Source organism: Ornithodoros turicata, chromosome 7 (assembly GCF_037126465.1).
Source record: "Ornithodoros turicata isolate Travis chromosome 7, ASM3712646v1, whole genome shotgun sequence".
Lineage (NCBI taxonomy): Eukaryota > Metazoa > Arthropoda > Arachnida > Ixodida > Argasidae > Ornithodoros > Ornithodoros turicata.
Window position 1 is genome coordinate 52,539,699 of NC_088207.1, and position 18,571 is coordinate 52,558,269.

At 45.3% G+C, this 18,571-nt stretch overlaps 2 protein-coding genes and 1 long non-coding RNA gene across 7 annotated transcripts in view; 1 reads left to right on the forward strand and 2 right to left on the reverse strand.

The window, feature by feature from the left end:
• The window catches only part of LOC135401529 (cGMP-inhibited 3',5'-cyclic phosphodiesterase 3A-like), a 282,793-nt gene that overhangs the window by 92,936 nt on the left and 171,286 nt on the right, over positions 1–18,571 (forward strand). The gene's annotated exons all lie outside the window — the stretch shown is intronic.
• LOC135399729 (uncharacterized) lies at positions 4,493–7,585 on the reverse strand. The gene is made up of 3 exons (XM_064631467.1): positions 7,567–7,585; positions 6,425–7,084; positions 4,493–4,798 (listed from the first exon to the last, which is right to left on the reverse strand). The coding sequence occupies exons 1-3, from the start codon at positions 7,583–7,585 to the stop codon at positions 4,617–4,619; spliced, it is 861 nt and encodes a 286-aa protein (XP_064487537.1). The 3' UTR covers positions 4,493–4,616.
• On the reverse strand, positions 11,590–12,431 carry LOC135400081 (uncharacterized). The gene is made up of 2 exons (XR_010424513.1): positions 12,244–12,431; positions 11,590–11,865 (listed from the first exon to the last, which is right to left on the reverse strand). It is a non-coding gene; the product is annotated as an uncharacterized LOC135400081 (long non-coding RNA).

The window sequence follows — 18,571 nt, forward strand, 5'->3', positions numbered from 1 at the left end:
CTTGTGTACGGTGTAGGCAGTGATGCGATTTAGCGAAGCTATTTTTCGCAATGCCTTTAATGTGTTGCGTCGTCGACTGCTGAAACATATGCAATGTCGGTGTACGATTCTTCCGCTACCCCACCAGAAAATCACCACCAAAAGAAGTACGGCAAGCGGAAGTGGTACGCTGGGGAAGAGCGGGGCCAGTTCCGGAGCGTGACGCATATGTTCCGGCGTACTGCCGTTCGAAATGGCGCAACCGTTACAACACATTGCAACCGCCCATGGTTTTTGTGTTTCCGGAATCATCGGATGTCGGCGGTAAATGGTGATACGATTCCGGAGGACTGTCATGGTTTACTGCTATGTTTACATAAAAGCAGACGACAGAAGAAAGCTCGATAGGTGGCGCGCGCTCAGCGGCTCTTGCGCTCGGCTTCCGGATAGCCTCACAAAACGCCATTAAGTGGATGTACCAAAGGTACGTTCCCGTAAGAACTCGGGATATGGCGCTCGGGAGCCTGCCTAACGCGCCCGATGATAGTTGGCATGAAAACATGGCGTGCTATGAATATGTGGGCTGTATCACGTGTTGGGCGCTGCCACAGGAGCAGATTATACCATTCAGAGCAAATGTTATGCTGATATGTTTTCAAAAAATGCCTGCTACGTGGTGCTAATTTGTCATCATTGCTTCGTCGTCTTCTCATCATGTCGTCTCTCACCGCCAGGAGCGACGCGTACATGGAAATGGTCTCTAGGTCTGTAAGATTTGGTGGCTCTCGTAGCACCAGTTCAAGCACTTCAGAACTCTTGTACAAGGATAGCACTTTCGTATTGATTTCCCCAGTGCCGCGCATGCCCTGTGCACTCCCCTATTCGTTTTGTAAATGTGCGTGCCTGTGTATGGTGTAATTGTGGACGCGTTCACGACCATTCAGCTTTTGCTGGATAGGAGGTGTATCAGGAGAGCAACAGCTTCAAGGACGACACGGCCTTGAAATGTGTCTCTTAAACGAAAGACAAGCACTTTTAAACATAAACGAACAGCGCGAAAACAAGGGTGAGAACGATGGCGATGGCGCGGACTACAGTCGACGAAGCCTCGTCTCGTCCCTTCGTGTGTGCGCTTTCTGTTGGTCCTCATACTAAGAAGATGTTGCCTACAACGAAGTTCTAGTGCCGACACTGCACTTGAACTATCTGAAACGGGCACTGTATGCTCACAGCGCCATCGCGGCGCTTTCGGAAACTAGTGGAACGAAGTGCATCCGTATTGGAGAGTCCTTTCGTACACTGCGCATTCCATTAGCAGTCTTGAGTTTTCTTATGTGATATGCGATGATACTACTGATAGCTCTGTCTTTTCTCTCTCTCTCTCTCTCTCTTTCAACTTTTGAGAATAAAAGTATCGAGCGTGGAACGTCGGTTCTTTCTAATTCTGTTACGCATTTTCGAAGAATGTTCTCTCCAATATTGGCTATATCGCCGGTCAAACAACGAGCCTTCACAGTTGACACTTTCATTTGTAACGTCTTCAACATGTTCAACATTCAAGGCCCGCAGACGTCTTGCGTGAAACAATGAAGCGCGACATGAAAACATGCAGCATGTCGCCACAGACATGCATAAGCTGACTCGCCTTATGTGTAAAACACGTACTAAAAAATATAACGCTATGCACCTCTAAACCATGTTTCGCGTGCCAACTACGGAAGTTATGCAGCGAAGCGTACAAAGCAGAGCTACGACTCTCAACATTGCCGGCAGCGGCATCATGTCTTGACACGTGTCCTGTAGCTCAAACAAGAATCATGAACTCTTGCAACATTTGCAGCGCTTCCGAAGCAGACGACGGGATTCGAAGACCATTTTGCTGCTGTCGTCTGCAACGAATTCCCCGATCCAGGGTGCGCGATAGCCTCTAACATTTATCTCTAGACTCCTGGGATAGAAAGCGTAGAAGAGCGGTCGTGGCAAGGGATAAATTATACGACTGCCTCCCTCATGAAGACGAAAGCGTAAGAGTTGCGATACCTACGTGCAAGAGCCCAGTAAGAAAAAGGATGGGGACATTAAAAATGTATGAGCTGATTTACGACCAGAGCCTGCTAAGATTGTTCGCATTCATCTATATCTTCGGTAATGAGGAGTAAAGTCGACCAAGATATAATATTGCATAAATCACACGATTTCAAACGAAGGCAGTGCTGCAAAGTCATTTCAGATTCCTCAAATATAAAGTTCTTTTTATTAACGCTTTCAACAATTTTTTATTTTCTCTTCTAATCACACGAGGTTTATTTTCGGTTTTCATATGGGTAGAAGTTCAAGACATCCTCTGTGCGATTCTTGTCATGATAGCCGTTCGCGAAAAGTGTGGAGCCTAAAAAAAAAGAAAGAAAGAAAAGAAAAACGGTCGAGGCTCAAGAACCCAAGTGTCCTTCCATTTCTGCTTCGTTAACGTGATAGGCTTCGGACACAACACGTATTGGTTGGTAGACAATGTAGATATCTTTCGTTACTTTGTTGATGCGGTGCAGAATGACGTTAGATGGGAAGTACCTATTGTTTAACCTCATGGGAGAAAAAAATACCCATTAGACCCCCCACCCCCCAAGTTTGTGAGCAGAGATCCCGCATGCCATTCAACCTCATATAACGCTGTTTAGAGAAAACGCAGGATTCGCTCCAAACGGTGCTTGGGAGGAGTCTGCTAACTTGCGTATCCTGAATGGCTGGTTCTGTTCACATCGTCGTAAATTGCTACCGAAGTGCCAGTCTAACCCGGCAATATTTACACCGATCGCAGCACGTCTGGAGAATTGCAGTTCGCGATGGTCCGTAAATACTTCACAGGCTGCTGCCAAACACTGCTTGGGGGCTAATCTGACGAGGTTGTAAACACTCGTGCTGACTCATGGTTTGTACATGAAGCTACGCACGCTTGGCTCACTGCAGAAGTACCGTCTAGACATTAGCGAGTGTCGAGTGTTAGTAGACCGCTACCGGTAGCCCGGTGGGCTACCGTGTCTATCGCATCCTATCAGCAGATAAGATTCTGAGTCACGCTCTCTGTCATTGGTTTCCGTGGGCACGGTAAGCAAAAAGCTCGCTATTGATATGTCCAGCAAAACGCTACATATTATGCTCGGTGCTCTTCGCTTGTTACAAGTGCACGTGCTTGCTTGCCCTACGTGCGCCGTGCTGTCCAGCTTTTCTTTTTTTTTTTTGCGCATTCTACGAACAGGGTGCGACATCAAGCAAAGCATGCGTCCGTCCGTCCGTTCATCTGTGGCGGTCTCCTGTAAAGCGTGCTTTCACTGCCCTGGCACTGTGTGTGCAGGAGAAGCAACTGCGAGGGTGCAAAAATGATTTTTTTTTGTAATGTTTTAATGTTTTCCTCGCATTTTAATGTTTTCCCATAATATTACCGTAAACGTTCTACTGGCAGGTTTCAATGTTGCCGTGAGTAGCACCGCTCTCGCCCTTCCTGGTTTCGTGCAGCTGCTGGTAGAGAGCTCGATGACCACCTGATGAACGTTACCAACTTGTCGTTCTTATACTGTACGGTATTGAGCGTGGAGGACCTTCGACCGCAAACACAATGTTTGAATGGGAGGGATTAAATCTTGGGGCAACTTGAGAAAGACAACCCATGCTCTGGTATGCCCGTTTACACCTCGTTTAGTCCCCCATTCTTCGTTTCTCCCTTTCTTTTTTCTCGTCATATCGTAACACGTTATGACATTTCCGGTTCTTCAGCGCGGTTGACCCTGTACAACTCAACAGAGTTATTACGACGAAGGCATACCTTGAGCTTGAGGGAACGATAACACACGAAGAAGTAGACAAGACGTGTGTTATCGTTCCCTCAAGCTCAAGGTATGCCTTCGTCGAACCTTCACCAGCTCGCTTGCCTGCTCACCCTTATTTCATCAGAGTTATTACCAAAAGAGCGCTTCTGGTGCTATTTTTAGTAGTTGTTTCGTCACTTGCTATTAGAGATATATTACAGATTAAAGGCATAGACGAAGGTAGATCAGCTCAAAAATGTTTTTTTGAAGGTGTATGTTTCGTGCCACTCTTACGTGCATAAATACTTTTGCGAAGGAGGATAGATTTGAGCTGGGAGGGGTGAATTTCAGGAACATCCTGGAACTTATAATGCAGCCATATTGTTTGCGATGAAAATGGTATTGAGGATTCCGTCAATGTTCATGCTGCTTCTGCTATCGAAGTCACTATGCAAACGAGGCAGTCAGCTTCCTCCTTTTGTTAACTAAGATAAATACTAATTATAAAACTTAGTATAAAAACTAATTAGCATAAAGCTTGCGTCATTCTAATTTATAATCACATTTTATTAACCATTCGCCGCTGTTCGCTACCGATACCTTATGTTCGCAGTATGTCACCCTGACCAAATATGTATAACGCCATATAACATACCTAAAGACCACTCTACTTAACACATTACACACAATGTAACATCCACAATTAATTTAAATGAAGATTTATTTTACACAATTCGTCGAGACATGTATTATGTGTACCGTCTGCATGAAGGACTATGCAAGGTACACCTATACTGGGTACTATCGCTATGTCATCTGTTTCTCTGAAGAACTCGTTTACTTGAGGGCAGCGAGCCACGACCAGACTTTCTTGCGCAAGGGACCTGTAGCAACTATCGTTGTAGCGATGAGGAACATGGCGAATATACCGGACAGCAATAAGAAGGGTGCTGTCTTGACGATACGTTCCCTCAGTGGCTTGGCGGGTTCTGTGTATTCTGTGCTCTTTGTTCTCCACACTGAAACGAAAAACAGTTAGCTTCTGCACGCTAGCAGTGTAAAATTATAGTGCTAACTTTTTTTTGTTTTGTTTTAATAGGTCTACTATCTCCTACGATGGTGTTTCGCTAAGCTGTAAAGGGTTCAATCTGTTAACAAACGGTCATGCTGTTATTGAAGGCATTCGATAGGTTACCCACCTATACGTTGCCAGCTACGAGAACTATGACATTTAAGGTCCATTCCTACGTACGGCACCGTTTTTTGGACATGGGTGTCTGGTCTAAGTCCGGTGTGGACGGACTACACTCTTAAAAAAAGGGGTGTACTTTAACCCCTTTCCTTGCCACATATATAACACCCGTTTGGAGAGTACAATTACGCTCAAAAGGGTGTCTCCTCACTCCCTCAAAGGAGTAGCATAACACCTTCTCCCTGCCGGGGAGTAAGAGTACTCTCCAGTATGGAGAAAGGTGTTATGCTACTCCCTTGAGGGGGTGAGGAGACACCCTTTTGAGCGTAATTGTACTCTCCAAAAGGGTGTTATATATGTGGCAAAAAAGGAGTTAAAGTACACCCTTTTTTTAAGAGTGTACAGTAACACATGTGATACGGCCTAGGCTGACTCGGCAAGTATACGTCACTGAAGCAACAGAAGAAGGGCAGTCTTAGTTCGAAGTATCGACGGCTCTTGGCCTTAATATAGCCAAAGTTAACGCCACGGCGAGCGGTGGCACTAGTGTCGTACGGTGAGAGCGATACACGTATAATTGACCGGATGCTCCTTCCTGCGAGCAATATGGAAACCCAAAGTAAGGAACCACCAAAGGGCATCTCGTGCAGCAGACAAGAAACGAGAGGGAATTGAAACGTGGAGGAGATTTCCGAAGGACGATTTTAACCGAGCGTAATTAAAAAAAGAAAAAGACAGTGCAAAAATTACCGCTGTACGAGTTTTTCGACAGGAACAACTCTTTTCAGCAAACATTTTGTGGGGAGTTCGGGAAATTTCGTATAGTCTCTTTACGGTCCCAGCCGGGTGTAGTTCCGTATCGGGACCACTCGTTTTTAAAAATTAGTAAAAGCGTTAGGAAGGTTAATATTGCGTAGAAGCGGAAGATGGTGATATACTGAATCTAAAAATGTAATTATAAAATTCTGTGGACTAGAATTTTTTTTTTATATGCATATCAACAACCCCAACTGATTCACTTTTCGCGCAGGATAAACACGGGAATGCTAAGCCTAACAGACTCGAAACTTGCCATCTTGCAAGAGGTAGGGTCGTTGAATTGGGCTAAATCACTTCACTTTAGTGTGGTTAGTCTAGGTTAGGTTCTACAGATTGGGGGGGGTCTAATAGATCCCCCCCCCCCCAGGCACGCACTAGGCGGTGCGGGCGTCGAGACTGTGCCTCGGGTTAGATCAGAAGATCCTCAGTAAAGATGGCGGATCATCTTCAAGAAACGGGCGATGAAATTCAATTTTTATACGTTTCACACAATATACGAGGGTCATTCCTGTTTAATTTCGTTACTAATTAGCTCCTCTTTCACGTAAAAGCGTTTGATTTTTGTTTTCATCCTTCTTTCTTTAAAAAAAGCCAGTGGTCTCGATACGGAACTACATCCCCATGACCCACTCACCTGCGCTCCAACGGCGCCCTGCTCCAGCGCTAAGTTCCGTCGTGCTGTCATCGTTTTTAAAACTATGTAGGAAGGTCAGGTCTTCGTCGTTGCTCTGTGCCGCTTCAAATGCGTAACTCGGAACCTCTAGTCCCGCTACTCCGGCTTGTTCGACGGGCACAAATGGTTCTAGCTGTTCCTGTTCACCTTCCGAAGGCTCCCCAACGGACGTGGCGCTTGCGTGTGCTGTTATCTTTCCTGAACCGCAAGGAGCTTCCGTGAGGTCGTCTTTGGCTGACGAACCTTCGAAGTGGGTGTTGACCTCTTGCTGCATTCCTCGTGGTTCAACGTCATTCTCAGCTTGTGGTAGCGCAGATGCCTGCATCACTCGATGCGGTGAAGTAGATGGGACGGTGCGTGCAGCGAGGCGTACAGTGATGGGAGCTATGCTGTGAATTGGTGCAACATAACGAGATGGAACTCCTTGTTCTTCTAGTCTACGGCCACATCGGTCCACGGCGCGAAAGTCGCACATGTCACGACCAGCTTCTCTGTAGTCATTGATATAATTGTCCTCCAGGGTTGAATGCTGAGACAGAGGGCAGAATGCTTCCTCGTGAAATAGCATCTTCTTCTTCCTCGCACTTTCTTGTTCCCTGTAGTTGCCTGGTACGTCCTCGGCTGAGGCAGAGATATCCGGCGCACGTCGAAAGATCCCCAGGTGGTCGAAATTATCCGCAGTCCATATATACCCTATATGTAGTCCATATATTCCATATGTAGTCCATATGTAGTCCTATACCCTGCGGCACGTGCAACATGTCGCCATACATTATATAGGCAGACAAACCTTACGTGTAACGTGACGGCACCATTTTAACGTGTACGCCTGCTGATTTCAAGATGGCAGGTTCGAACCCGGCCGAGTAGGCCAGCAACTCGGTGGCAGGGTGCAAGTTGTTTAGACACGTTGTCTTCCGCCAGGGGCGTTAAATATGGGCGTGTGAGGTACTGCCGCTGTGCTGCGAATGTCGCATTCTGCCGCGCGGTGCGCAGCGGTCATGCGCATGCGCTGTACACATGAGACCGACCACTGTGGCGTCGCTCATGATCATAGTTGTTCCGCTACGGAAAGCCACGAATTATAATTATCATTAGCTTACCTGGTATGATTAATGTCATAATGTCATTGTGTACATAGTTTATTCACCTTGTGTGCTGTCGATGGGCCGGATGCGCTCAGCTGCTTGGGGTTCGATCAAAGTGGTAGAACAATGAATCAACATTGATCAAAGTCAACAACAAAACAACAGCAGCAACAAAGTCAACAACAAAACAACAATCAAAGTGGTAGATCAAAGGTAAGCGTTCGCAAGACTGCGGGAATAACGTACAACCGTGACCTGGCAGAAAATATGAATCTCAGTGATTTCAATCACGAGGTGCAACACTAACTAACCACATAACGGGTGACATTAACTTCGGATATGTGATTTAAATCCAACCGAGGTGACGTCACTTCCGCAACGAAATCAGTTATCTTGTTAAAAAGTTTATGGAGTTGGCTATTGTCAGCAGTTCTGCAATTCTAAGCTGAATAAAGCAGACGGCACAGAATGAACTGCTTCAGCGGTTAATAGAGTGGGCTATATTAAATAAAGGTGATTTTTAAGAAAGAAAAAAAAAACATTCCCGGGAACTGCACCGCAAAGGGTACGGCCCCGACAACCGTTTTATAATGTGATTGATGAGTAGGTAACCGGCCCATTACTACAAATTTCCTCTGTAGAAATACCTCGATTAGTGAAGGGAGCAGCCCGTTGATGGATGTGAAACACGCACTCAATCAACGGTTGAAATTTAATCAACTGTTGAAATTCAAAAATGGGTAGAACAGGTATGCTGGAGTATGCGCTAGATGATTTATCAACTTATACACAAAAAATAGCAGGGTAACCAGTCCGACAACTCGAAATTAATTCGACTCGGAAATAATTACTCATTTCGTGAAATTCACTGCATTTTGATAACTACTAACATAGGCTCTGTGTTAAATGGGCCTTTTGCGGGTGCAGTAATACTGGTACATCCAAGAATGAGCACAGTTTAGATATTTTTCATCAAAACATGACAGGCAACCAGACGATACTCAAAGGGCGTTACCTGGACTTAAGAGGAAACACATACTGCACCACCACTTTTTTCTGCGTCTCGGGAGAAAAATTTTATTTTCATTCAAAATATCTAAGCAACGATATACTTCTAAAGACGTTTCAGTTCCATGAAGCTCGTTGCTTCGAGTTAGATATGTACGGTGCTGCGTCCCCCAATTGAATATGTAGTTTTTTGTTTTGTTTTTCTCACACGTCCAGTAGCTTGCGTCGCACTGCTTTGACGTTTTTTTTGTTTTTGTTTTTTTTTTTCTTTTCTCAGTTGGTCGTAGCGTCGAGACACGAAACTGATGAAATAAACATAATGCCGGCGCAGGGGCCATATTTCCTATTAATTCATGCAGGCCACAGACATCGTTGTTGATGTTCCAGTGGCCGTGGAATATGCAATATTAACCAAATGTTGCGACTGGACATATACTCGGCAGCACTTGAAAGTATGAATATGACGCTGCATACGGTACGAAATTATGCAGCGTACGCTCGATTTATTTATCGGTACGGGCAGTTGGGGAATATGAATGCTGCTTATTTTCCTTGTGAGGTGGATCCCGGCCCAAGCAGCACAATATCTTGGTACAATATTGGCCCACTCTTGGACGTATATTGGGCCGGTATTGCCACTATTTGACCAATATTGGGCCGGTATTGCCAATATTGGACAAATATCGGGCCGGTATTGCCAATATTTGACAAATATCGGGCCGGTATTGCCAATATTTGACAAACATTGGGCCGGTATTGCCAATATTGGACGAATATCGGGCCGGTATTGCCAATATTGGGCCAAGATATTGTGCTGCTTGGGGGAGAATGGACGGCGTCGGATGATCGATAGGCACGTCGTAATCGACAGTTCAGCATGAAAAAAAAAAAAAAAAAACGCTACAGTTACAACACGTAAAAGCAGAGACTACAATCTTTCGCAACAAACCAGGGGATTTTAAAGAAAGTGCATTACATCATGAAAAGAAGGTAAAGCAAGCTTTACGTTGTCCAACTCAAACTTCAACAGAAAAACACACACAACAAACAAAAACAGAACTTCACCACATAACACGGTCGGCGCTAACCGCTACACCGAATGATACAGTTATCGCTTCTGATATCAGAATTGAGCAGGGCGTACGCAATTTTTTTTTTTTGGCAGTTAACGTAAATACAAATTGCCACAAAAAAGGCGTACGCTTCCCATTTTCAACAAATCACGAAAGGGACCGACATTCGTTTTGAACTTATTATTCGGTGAAGCCCCGTTTTTATAGTGGGCTTCACAAATCAGTGGCGACTGGAACAGCAGGCAGTGACGCCATGCCTTAGCTTAGTAGGCGATCCGTCTCGCATCCACTATACCGCTCACAAAGTAGACTGATTACAACTCGTCGCTGTACAACTCGTAAAAGTTTAAGAGACACGAAAGGAAATTGAGATACACAGGAGGTGACTCCAAAGTGGACACTGTCGAGGTACTGGTCAATAAGTGCCTCCACATTGGCACAATTTCTCTGGGAAGGTGGAGAACAGGACGCAATAATGGACAAGGCCTAATTGACCGTAGCCTCCTTCCTTTAGGGGATTGCAAGAGAGCACTGGATTCCTGTCTTCAAAGCAGGATAGAGCGGAGAAAATGCAGCATTTACAGCCCTCTGTTGTACGTAGCTTTCAAATGTCGGATTCGGTGCTTTGTTGGTGATAAAGCGCAAGAAATGTTTCGTGCTTTCTTTTTGGCTTCCGTCGTTCTTCGTGGACTGTAACGTACAGTTCATTGGTTCTTGTAGTGTTCCGCCGGAATGAGACTGGTAACATCGAGAGTTAAAAGAATGATAAAGGCCAGACTCAGTGGCCGAATGATGAGTGGACACTCTCGTGTCGTAACTTGCCGAGAATGTCAGGAAATGGTGACGAAATGACGCCACTTTTTCGCCTTAAATTCAGACTGTATAGTACTATACCGACATGCCAGTGCGCGTCAAAGAGGCAGTGAATGATCCCACAAAAAAAAAAAAAAAAATGCAGCGACGGTTACGATTGTGTAACGCAAATTTCAGCGGTAGCTGTTGTGTGTGGATGTTGACACTTTTATTAATGACATGTATGCACAACTACTTTAGAGTGACGAGTACTGCCTTGTGATCTGTGAAATGTGTAGAGCTGGGATTAGCGGTACAAAAATATTACTAAAGTCGGGACAAAAACGGGACAGGAAACGCCGAAAAATCGGGACGCTTTCCGGGGACAACGTACCCATCTCTGAGTATATGTCAAAACTGCTTTTATTAGCTCTAGATTATTTTAACTTGTTTTGCATCACCGAAACCGAAACTCGGGGTTTTGGGATACAGCCACAGCGGTTTCCCGAGACCTTCCCGTTAACAGCTACCAAGATAATTGCTGCTGTAGTACAACCAGCTATCGAGCGGAAAACATTACCACCGAAACTCTGATTCTTTTGCGATAAGCATTTTAAACCTGTCGACGGCCGATCACAGATACATCGCTTATGGCCCGTAGCTAGTGGTAGCCACGGTTTTCATTAGGGACTCTAAATGTGGTCATTAATCTTTAAAAGTTAAAAGTAGAGGGCATGAAAAGTGAGAAACAAAGGTCAGGGTTTGGAGCACACGTTCACGTTATCATAGCCATATATAGGACACATGCTTTGCCAAGAGCTACCAGTTTAGTGCACTTGCAGTTTCTCATTCCAAGCGCCAGCACGCAGTCGTGTTGGGAACTACTGACAGCAACGTGCGATTTGATGCACTGTGGTGTGTGATTTGTTGATCATACTTTTAGCTTCAGAGTCGATTGCCTATGATTCTTTTTTTTTTTTTTTAGTGCATGACAATTCAACTCCACATACCAAAATGAGAGCGCCTCATCATAGTTTGCCAGCTACAATTGTTCCCCTTACAAAATACGACGCACTAAATCGGTGCCGCGCTCAAACACATGGTCGTCGCCGGTGACCAGAATGACTACAGGGAAAACTGAACACAGCAAACGATTACGAACACCTCACTGTGCAAGAACTACAGTCTTTATACGAACAGGATACGTTCACTGCTCACTTATGGGGTCTTGCCGTAGCCATCGACCGAAATGTTTTTCGCGTTGCACAACGGAAATGGAACCCTGTCCTGCTCGGCCTTGGGTGAATAGCTTTCCCCCACTGGTAGGGATTCACACGCGGCGGGGCTTCGTTCCTTTCACGGCTTTCTTAAAGGCTTCGACATATGGTCTCGAGGGCTCCTCCAGCACGACTACCGAAGGCTTGCGACTTTCCATCCTTACCTGGAAAGATGTAACAAATGAAGGACATCGTATCTGATGTCTCAACATACGGGACGTGCAACCTGTACTTCTGGTAGGATTGTACTGCACCTCCTTCCAGCATTCATTATTTCAAAGTGCTCATTAATAGCGAGTTTTCGTGTACCGTTGGTAACGTCACCGCCAAGTTACCGTATCTATACCGCAACCAAAGACAGCGTGCGTGACTCAGAATCTTATCTGTTGATTAGGTGCGGTAGACGCGGTAGACTCCCGGTAGCGGTATAAGCTAAAGCTCTCACTCGCGAATGCACCTTCACGGGATATTTTGCACAAGCCGCTATGAAAAATCTACCGTTCTTGCGTCGATATTTATCGTGTTATTAACTTAAGCGTTACCTTTGTAGTTTTCGTATTCCCTTGAGGTAGTGTTGTGGGTAGTAACTGTGGGAAAATTCATAGCAGGGAGTTATCCGAACTTGTATCCGGGGATGAGGGAGAACTGACACTGCTTCCCTGATTGCTAAGCGCCCACCGCATACCGGCCGCGAGGCTATACGGCACACACTTTCGAAGAGACGCCTGCGTTGGACAGCGATTACGCAATGCGCACGAGCGCTGCCTCGCGCTGACAACGTCGTCTGCAATTATCGTGATCGGTTCGAGAGCAATATTACACGTCAAAATTATAAAAAAACAAAGCGAGAAGCCGTCCCCAAGATCTCTTCATGGCGTTCCAAACGACGGTACAAATCCGTGTTTCAGACGCCGAACGCTTGACGTGGTCGAGTTGCTACGTTTACTGCGCCAGATATTCTGGCCCTAAGTAAGACACACTGCCCTGTTTGTTCTCCTTCTTCTGGATCGATGTGCTTTAACCGGAAGTCTTGATTCAGGAACTTTTTTCGCTTCTGTCACTCACGCAGTCGTCATTAGACAGCGCCCCGGGCGAGCGCTTTCTCAACCATCCCCCCATTTGAGCTGTGTGCTCTGCTCCCTCGGTGGAAATTGGGATTCGCGCGTTTTCGCCTGTAACTTTTTACATGCGCTTGTAAACCCTTCCTAATTTGTCACAAATGCAAGAAATAGCTATCAGTGCAGCCTATACAGTAACAGTGCACGTTATTATATTACACATCCTGCGGGGTCAGGTTCATTCGTTTCACTTTGACGAGACTTTACGTGTTCTTTCATCTGTCAGACTTTCGGAGAAGAAAGATGGCCAAACTACCAAACGGGTTTTTTCAAAGGCATGCAGTGTCGCTCTGCTTTCTAGGTGAACGTTGCAAAATCAATCCACTGCAGCTCTACACGTACCTAACAAAAAGGAGACGCAACAACGACAACGAAAAGACATCCATGCAGTCGTATCGTTCATCGCGTCATCTCATCGTTTTTAATCTCATCCCTTCATCGTCTCTTACATCCACTCACTGATCCGTGGCCTACTGCATCTGTCTGTGTACCACACCAAGTAGAAGGCGAAGAAGAAGAGGAACAAAAAGACGGATAACGGCCAGTGTCTGAGGTGGAGTATGGCGGTGGAGGAAGAAGAAGAAGAAGACGAAAGATGGGGCGCCTCACACCACAGGCCCACACATTGAAGAGATTAAAGAGATTACCTCTCACGCCTCGTCGTTTGCGGCGAACATCGATTATGTTGCCAGAGTTTTTGGAATCGATTAGAATTTCGCCGTGAGTGACGTTCGATATTTTGCTTGGGTGGCATACGAGAAGCATCCAGAGCTTCTGCAGGAGCCTCTCGTATCCTCCTTAAAATACACATCCCCGGCGCGGGAGTGTAAATACGGCCGTCAGAAGCACGCCCGGGTTTCACCTTCATCGCTCGCTAGGATTCTAGATGAAATGTACAGTGTTGCCTTTAAAGGGATAACATTCGTAAACGATTCTCGTGTTGTGCTCCAGCTCCTCCGTCTTTGTTTTCCTTTTCTATCTAATCTAATCAAGCACACTGTTGTCTTGTACAAATATATCTGAAACGAAACTAGGTAATATTTGGAGTGGTTTTGTAAGAATTGTTTGGGTAACAAGGAAAATATTTTTTTTTAATCCTTCTAAGCCACACTGTCTAAACATTGAAAAGAAGGGGGCAGTATTGGGAATTTGAAATCTCGGATTTGATTTAAATCCAGATTTCAACCCACAAAAGAGGCTGGCAGGTTTGATTTGGATTTCATTGTGGGCTTCATTATGAGCAGGATTTGGATTTGGATTGAATCGCACTTTTGCTCAGGGATTTGAATTTAGATTGAATCACATTTCTGCTTAGGGATTTGAATTTGGATTGAATCGCGTTTTTGCTCAGGGATTTGGATTTAGATTGAATCACATTTTTGCTTAGGGATTTGAATTTGGATTGAATCGCGTTTTTGCTCAAAGTTGAATGAAATAGCGTTCTTGCTGATAGGTGTGGATTTGGATTGACTGGCGTTCGTGAGATTTGAGAATGTATTAACTATCTTTTTCTCGATGAGTTGGGTTGATTTTGTTTCTGTACGGCACAAGGCGGCTTCTAATTCTTCATACAAGTCTGAAAAAGACACGTACTGTGAATGTCCTCGACACGATCTTCTAGTGGCGATACACTGCCTGCTAAAGTTTCGACAGTTTCCGTGCCATCGTTATTTTTTCCGACTGGAAAATCCCTTCCTTTAAAACGCCCTGTGTTCTCAAACGCAGTAGCAATAAACAGGCCTCATTTGAAGCCCGCTGCACTGGTAGCGGAATTCGGGGACAATCCTTACCTGCTCATCTGCGTGTCTGATCTGAATAAGGAGGTAGGAGGGAGGAAGTAAGGATGTGCGAAAGGATTGGGAACAATCCTTACCAGCTCATCTGCGTGTCTGATCTGAATAAGGAGGCAGGAGTGAATGAGTAAGGATGTGCGAAAGAATTGGGGACAATCCTTACATGCTCATGTGCGTGTCTGATCTGAATAAGGAGGCAGGAGTGAGTGAGTAAGGATGTGCGAAAGAATTGGGGACAATCCTTACATGCTCATGTGCGTGTCTGATCTGAATAAGGTGGCAGGAGGGAGGCAGTAAGGATGTGTGAAGGGCACCACAGACATTACAGAGTTACCATTGGTTGCAGTTGGTTCCGTTAAATATACGATGCCCTCACGCGCTGTTTACTAAAACTCTCTCTATAAAAAAGTCCGCGCGTGTACTTTCCTTTAGATGAAACAGCACAAGGACCGACCGGGAAGCCCTCGTGTGAACGCAGCCCAGTAAACAACAATGAGACTCTGATTACCAGCCTGACGGCTTACGTGACCAATATTCGAGGGTCATTTCTCCCACTCTATATATATATTCCAGCATTTCACGCATAACGACTAACTTAATTCGTCGGATGACCTACCAATATCGCTTCTCGCCGTGCGGTCGTGTCCAACGACAACGATGTTACGACGATCCCTTGCTGTTGCATCGCCAATAAGCCCTTGTCGAATAGGCGGGCTGACAAATGGTGTGTCTCTCGGTCATGCTACCGTGAAATCGAGTCAAGACGGCGGGTGGCCCGCCAACATTCTATATAGCCGAAGAACGAGAATAGGAAGCAGGAAGTGATGTGGGAGAGGACCAGAAACTGTCGCTCCGTGGGCCAATTTATGTCGTATATCCGCGGACGGCGACATTTCCCCTCGTCTTTCGTTGCTGCGATACGAGCGTTTTGTTACGTCATTACGACACACTGTGACGCGCAGGATAATAAAACTGGGTAAAGAAACCGCAGTGCCTTGGATTTCTTGCTGCACAGAGAGTGTATATGGCTCACGTACAATTATAACCAGTCGGGTGTTTCGCGTGACACTCAACAACTTACAAGGACACTTTGGCTCTTCGTCTCGCCCAATTCAGTAATTCGACCCAATGTAACGTATTGACGTCTGGGGTACAAGTCTGCTGACAACACTCAACTATACAAGAAGGTGTGTTGCTTAACTTGAGACATGTCGAAGAAACGCGAATTCCCCATTCAAATTCATTGACGTTGAGCGCTCAGTCTTTGTTTAAAAATCTCGATGCATGCTTTAATATTGTGCGCGTGCGTCCGTGCCCGCCTCTTTTCAGGAAATCTACCCTTCGACATATTTTGCTCTCTCGCCTGAGCGTTATCCGCACCATTATGCCGCATTCGACCGTCTGCACCTGCGCTTTGAAAAGAGAGCGACCCTTTTGAGACAAGCGCGGTATCTGGAACTCTACTTTGTCACAAACGTATTGTGCCCTTTGCATCGGGACGGAACTTTCTGAATGTGTTTTCTACCGTGGCTCTTTATGGGCTGCAATCGATTGGAGCTGCGGGATTCTGGTGTGCATCTCCTCAGGTTCCTCCTTGGAACGTATCAGTCTCTTTTGTTGTCCCGATACAGTGCTCGTTGTGCGCGAAAAGACCGATTGTGCGAACCATACCTGCATGGAGGATTCGTTTGGTCCGTTGCTGGGCAACGGTCTCCATCAATGGAGACCAATTTGCTACGTATCTTTTGCATTGCCGTGGGTGTTTCGTATTGTTCACTATAGGAAATAAGGTATGACGGAGGGCTTCGATGTCGTGGAGGGGTAAAGGCAGACAAGTAAATTTAACGGGAATGATTCTAAGAAAAAGAAGTACAGAGAACAGCGTATGCTCTCCACGCTAGACGTGCAAGGAGTCACTGCGGGCCATACGGCAACATAGTCTTCTGGAAGTAGTTTTCCGGGAAATATTCTATACGAAGCAAAATGTAACATTAATCTGTCTAAATTTGTTAATTTGCCATTTGAAGACACGTTGCCTCGCGTGATAATCTACTCACCAATGCTTGACGTTTCCTTTTTCTTTTTTTGTTTTGTTGTTTTTTGGTGAAACATCACGTGGGAATATACGTAAAATAATTAGATATTTTGAATGCCTTTTTCGCGAAGTGGTACAAAATGCTGTTTTGTGTGTGTGTGTGTTATCAGTATGTTTTTTGTGATCGTTTCAGAAATCGTACGCTTCTTTTTTATCTTATTTTTTTATTTTTTTGTAAGTCGTCTTCAAAAAGGATGGTCACGTTGAAAGACCTAAAAGCGTTTACATCGTTTACTTAAGCCTAGGGAGGGGACCAGTTGTCCAGACTTAGCACTCCGATGAGCACTCTGACCACGCCGCTGCATGAAAACGGGTTGACAATATACGCCCACAGTCGTACGTGATATATCTCTCAAGTTTTTGCGCTGCGCAGCGCTTCAGAGATCGCGCAGACACGAGTGTCGTCACGGATTTAAACACCTGAACGCCGCGTTGTCCTTATTGACCTTTAAAGCTCCACGCTAACGCTCCAATATTGTATTAAATATGAAAGGAAGGGGCAGGTGGACGCCGCCCTTACATGTGGAGTGACTTCCAACTTCGCCCTAGCATGCAATACGAAGGCGTGTAAAACTTCGTCTGTAAAACTTCGCGCATCTCTCTCATTTCATTTTTCTTCCGTATTATTTCGTGTTAGCGCCGCGAAGCAACTGTGGCTATGAGCAGCGTACAGACATGGACAGATGGAGAGAGGACGGCACGTAGGAGTGGGGGATAAGGGGGTTAGTATGCCTCCTGGACCGACTTTAAGGGGGAAGTGTGCCGACATGCGTCTGAAAAGTCTGCAGGAAAACCCAGGGAAAACCTAGAACAGAACAGCATGGTGGCGTGATTCGAACCCGTGTGAACCCCAGTGGAGAGTCACGCGAGCTAGTTTTTTTTTTCTCTTTTTTTTTTTTTTGTGACGCAAGCTATAGTCTGTTTTATTAGAATCATACCTCACAAGATATCAGAACGTGTTAAGTAATTATTATTAACGCTACATTATTTCGGGTTACAATATTCTAGGTTTAGGTTAGCCTCCGCGAGTATTGATTCGCGTAAAACTCCTAGAGTGCACGTGTGGTTCATAGCTGTCCGAGGTGACCAACGGTGGCCGCAACGACGGTCCCATTGGGATCAGCGGGAAAACCAGGTCTAGAGTCCCCCCTGGGAACACAGCTCGGGTCAGCCGCAGAGTGAACGTTTCCCGAGTCTATTGCATTGGATCCGTGATGTAGTTTTCACTTGGGAGCACCAGACGTGTTCCGCCGCGCAGTCCACGCAACCAGACACTCTAATCTGCTTCTTGCGAAATCGGATATGAGCTCGCTCCTCAACAAGTTTGCTTTTGCAGCTGCGCGACAGATGGCAGGACGAGACAACTTTTGTTTAGAAAACTTCTTTTTTTTTTTTTTGCTTAGAATGTAGAGTTTTTCTGAGAAAAGAACAAACAAATTCGTTTATTTTATTTATTTTATTTTAATTTTATTTATTTATTTTATTTTTATTTTATCGGCCCATTTGTTTAGTTCAAAGATGCCGCGCTAATATCCGCTGGATATTCAAGTTTTGTATATAAAGTATAGTATTACTCCCATAATTCTCCTTCATAACGCCATTTGCATTTATGTAAGTGCAAGGTACGAGTTTCTGTCGAAAAGATACGTGGATCCAATAGACGTAACGAATAACTAATGCACGCCGCGCGCACTGGAAAACTCCAAAAATGCGGGAGTATAATTTGACAGTCACGAGGAGATTCGTAAGGAAAATATGCCTCGCTGAAAGAGGGTCTTGAAAAGGAAAGGGAAGGTCCCTACTTTCCCTGTGCGAAGAGGCACGCAAATTTCTTTCGGCATCACTTCTCGTTTTGTTGTCGGCA

Bases quoted from the DNA above. Each gene is read 5' to 3' on its own strand.
- LOC135399729 (XM_064631467.1), bottom strand. The intron at 4,799-6,424 runs GTGAGTGGGTCA...TTTTCGTTTCAG, and splicing joins AGGGCGCCGTTGGAGCGCAG to TGTGGAGAACAAAGAGCACA.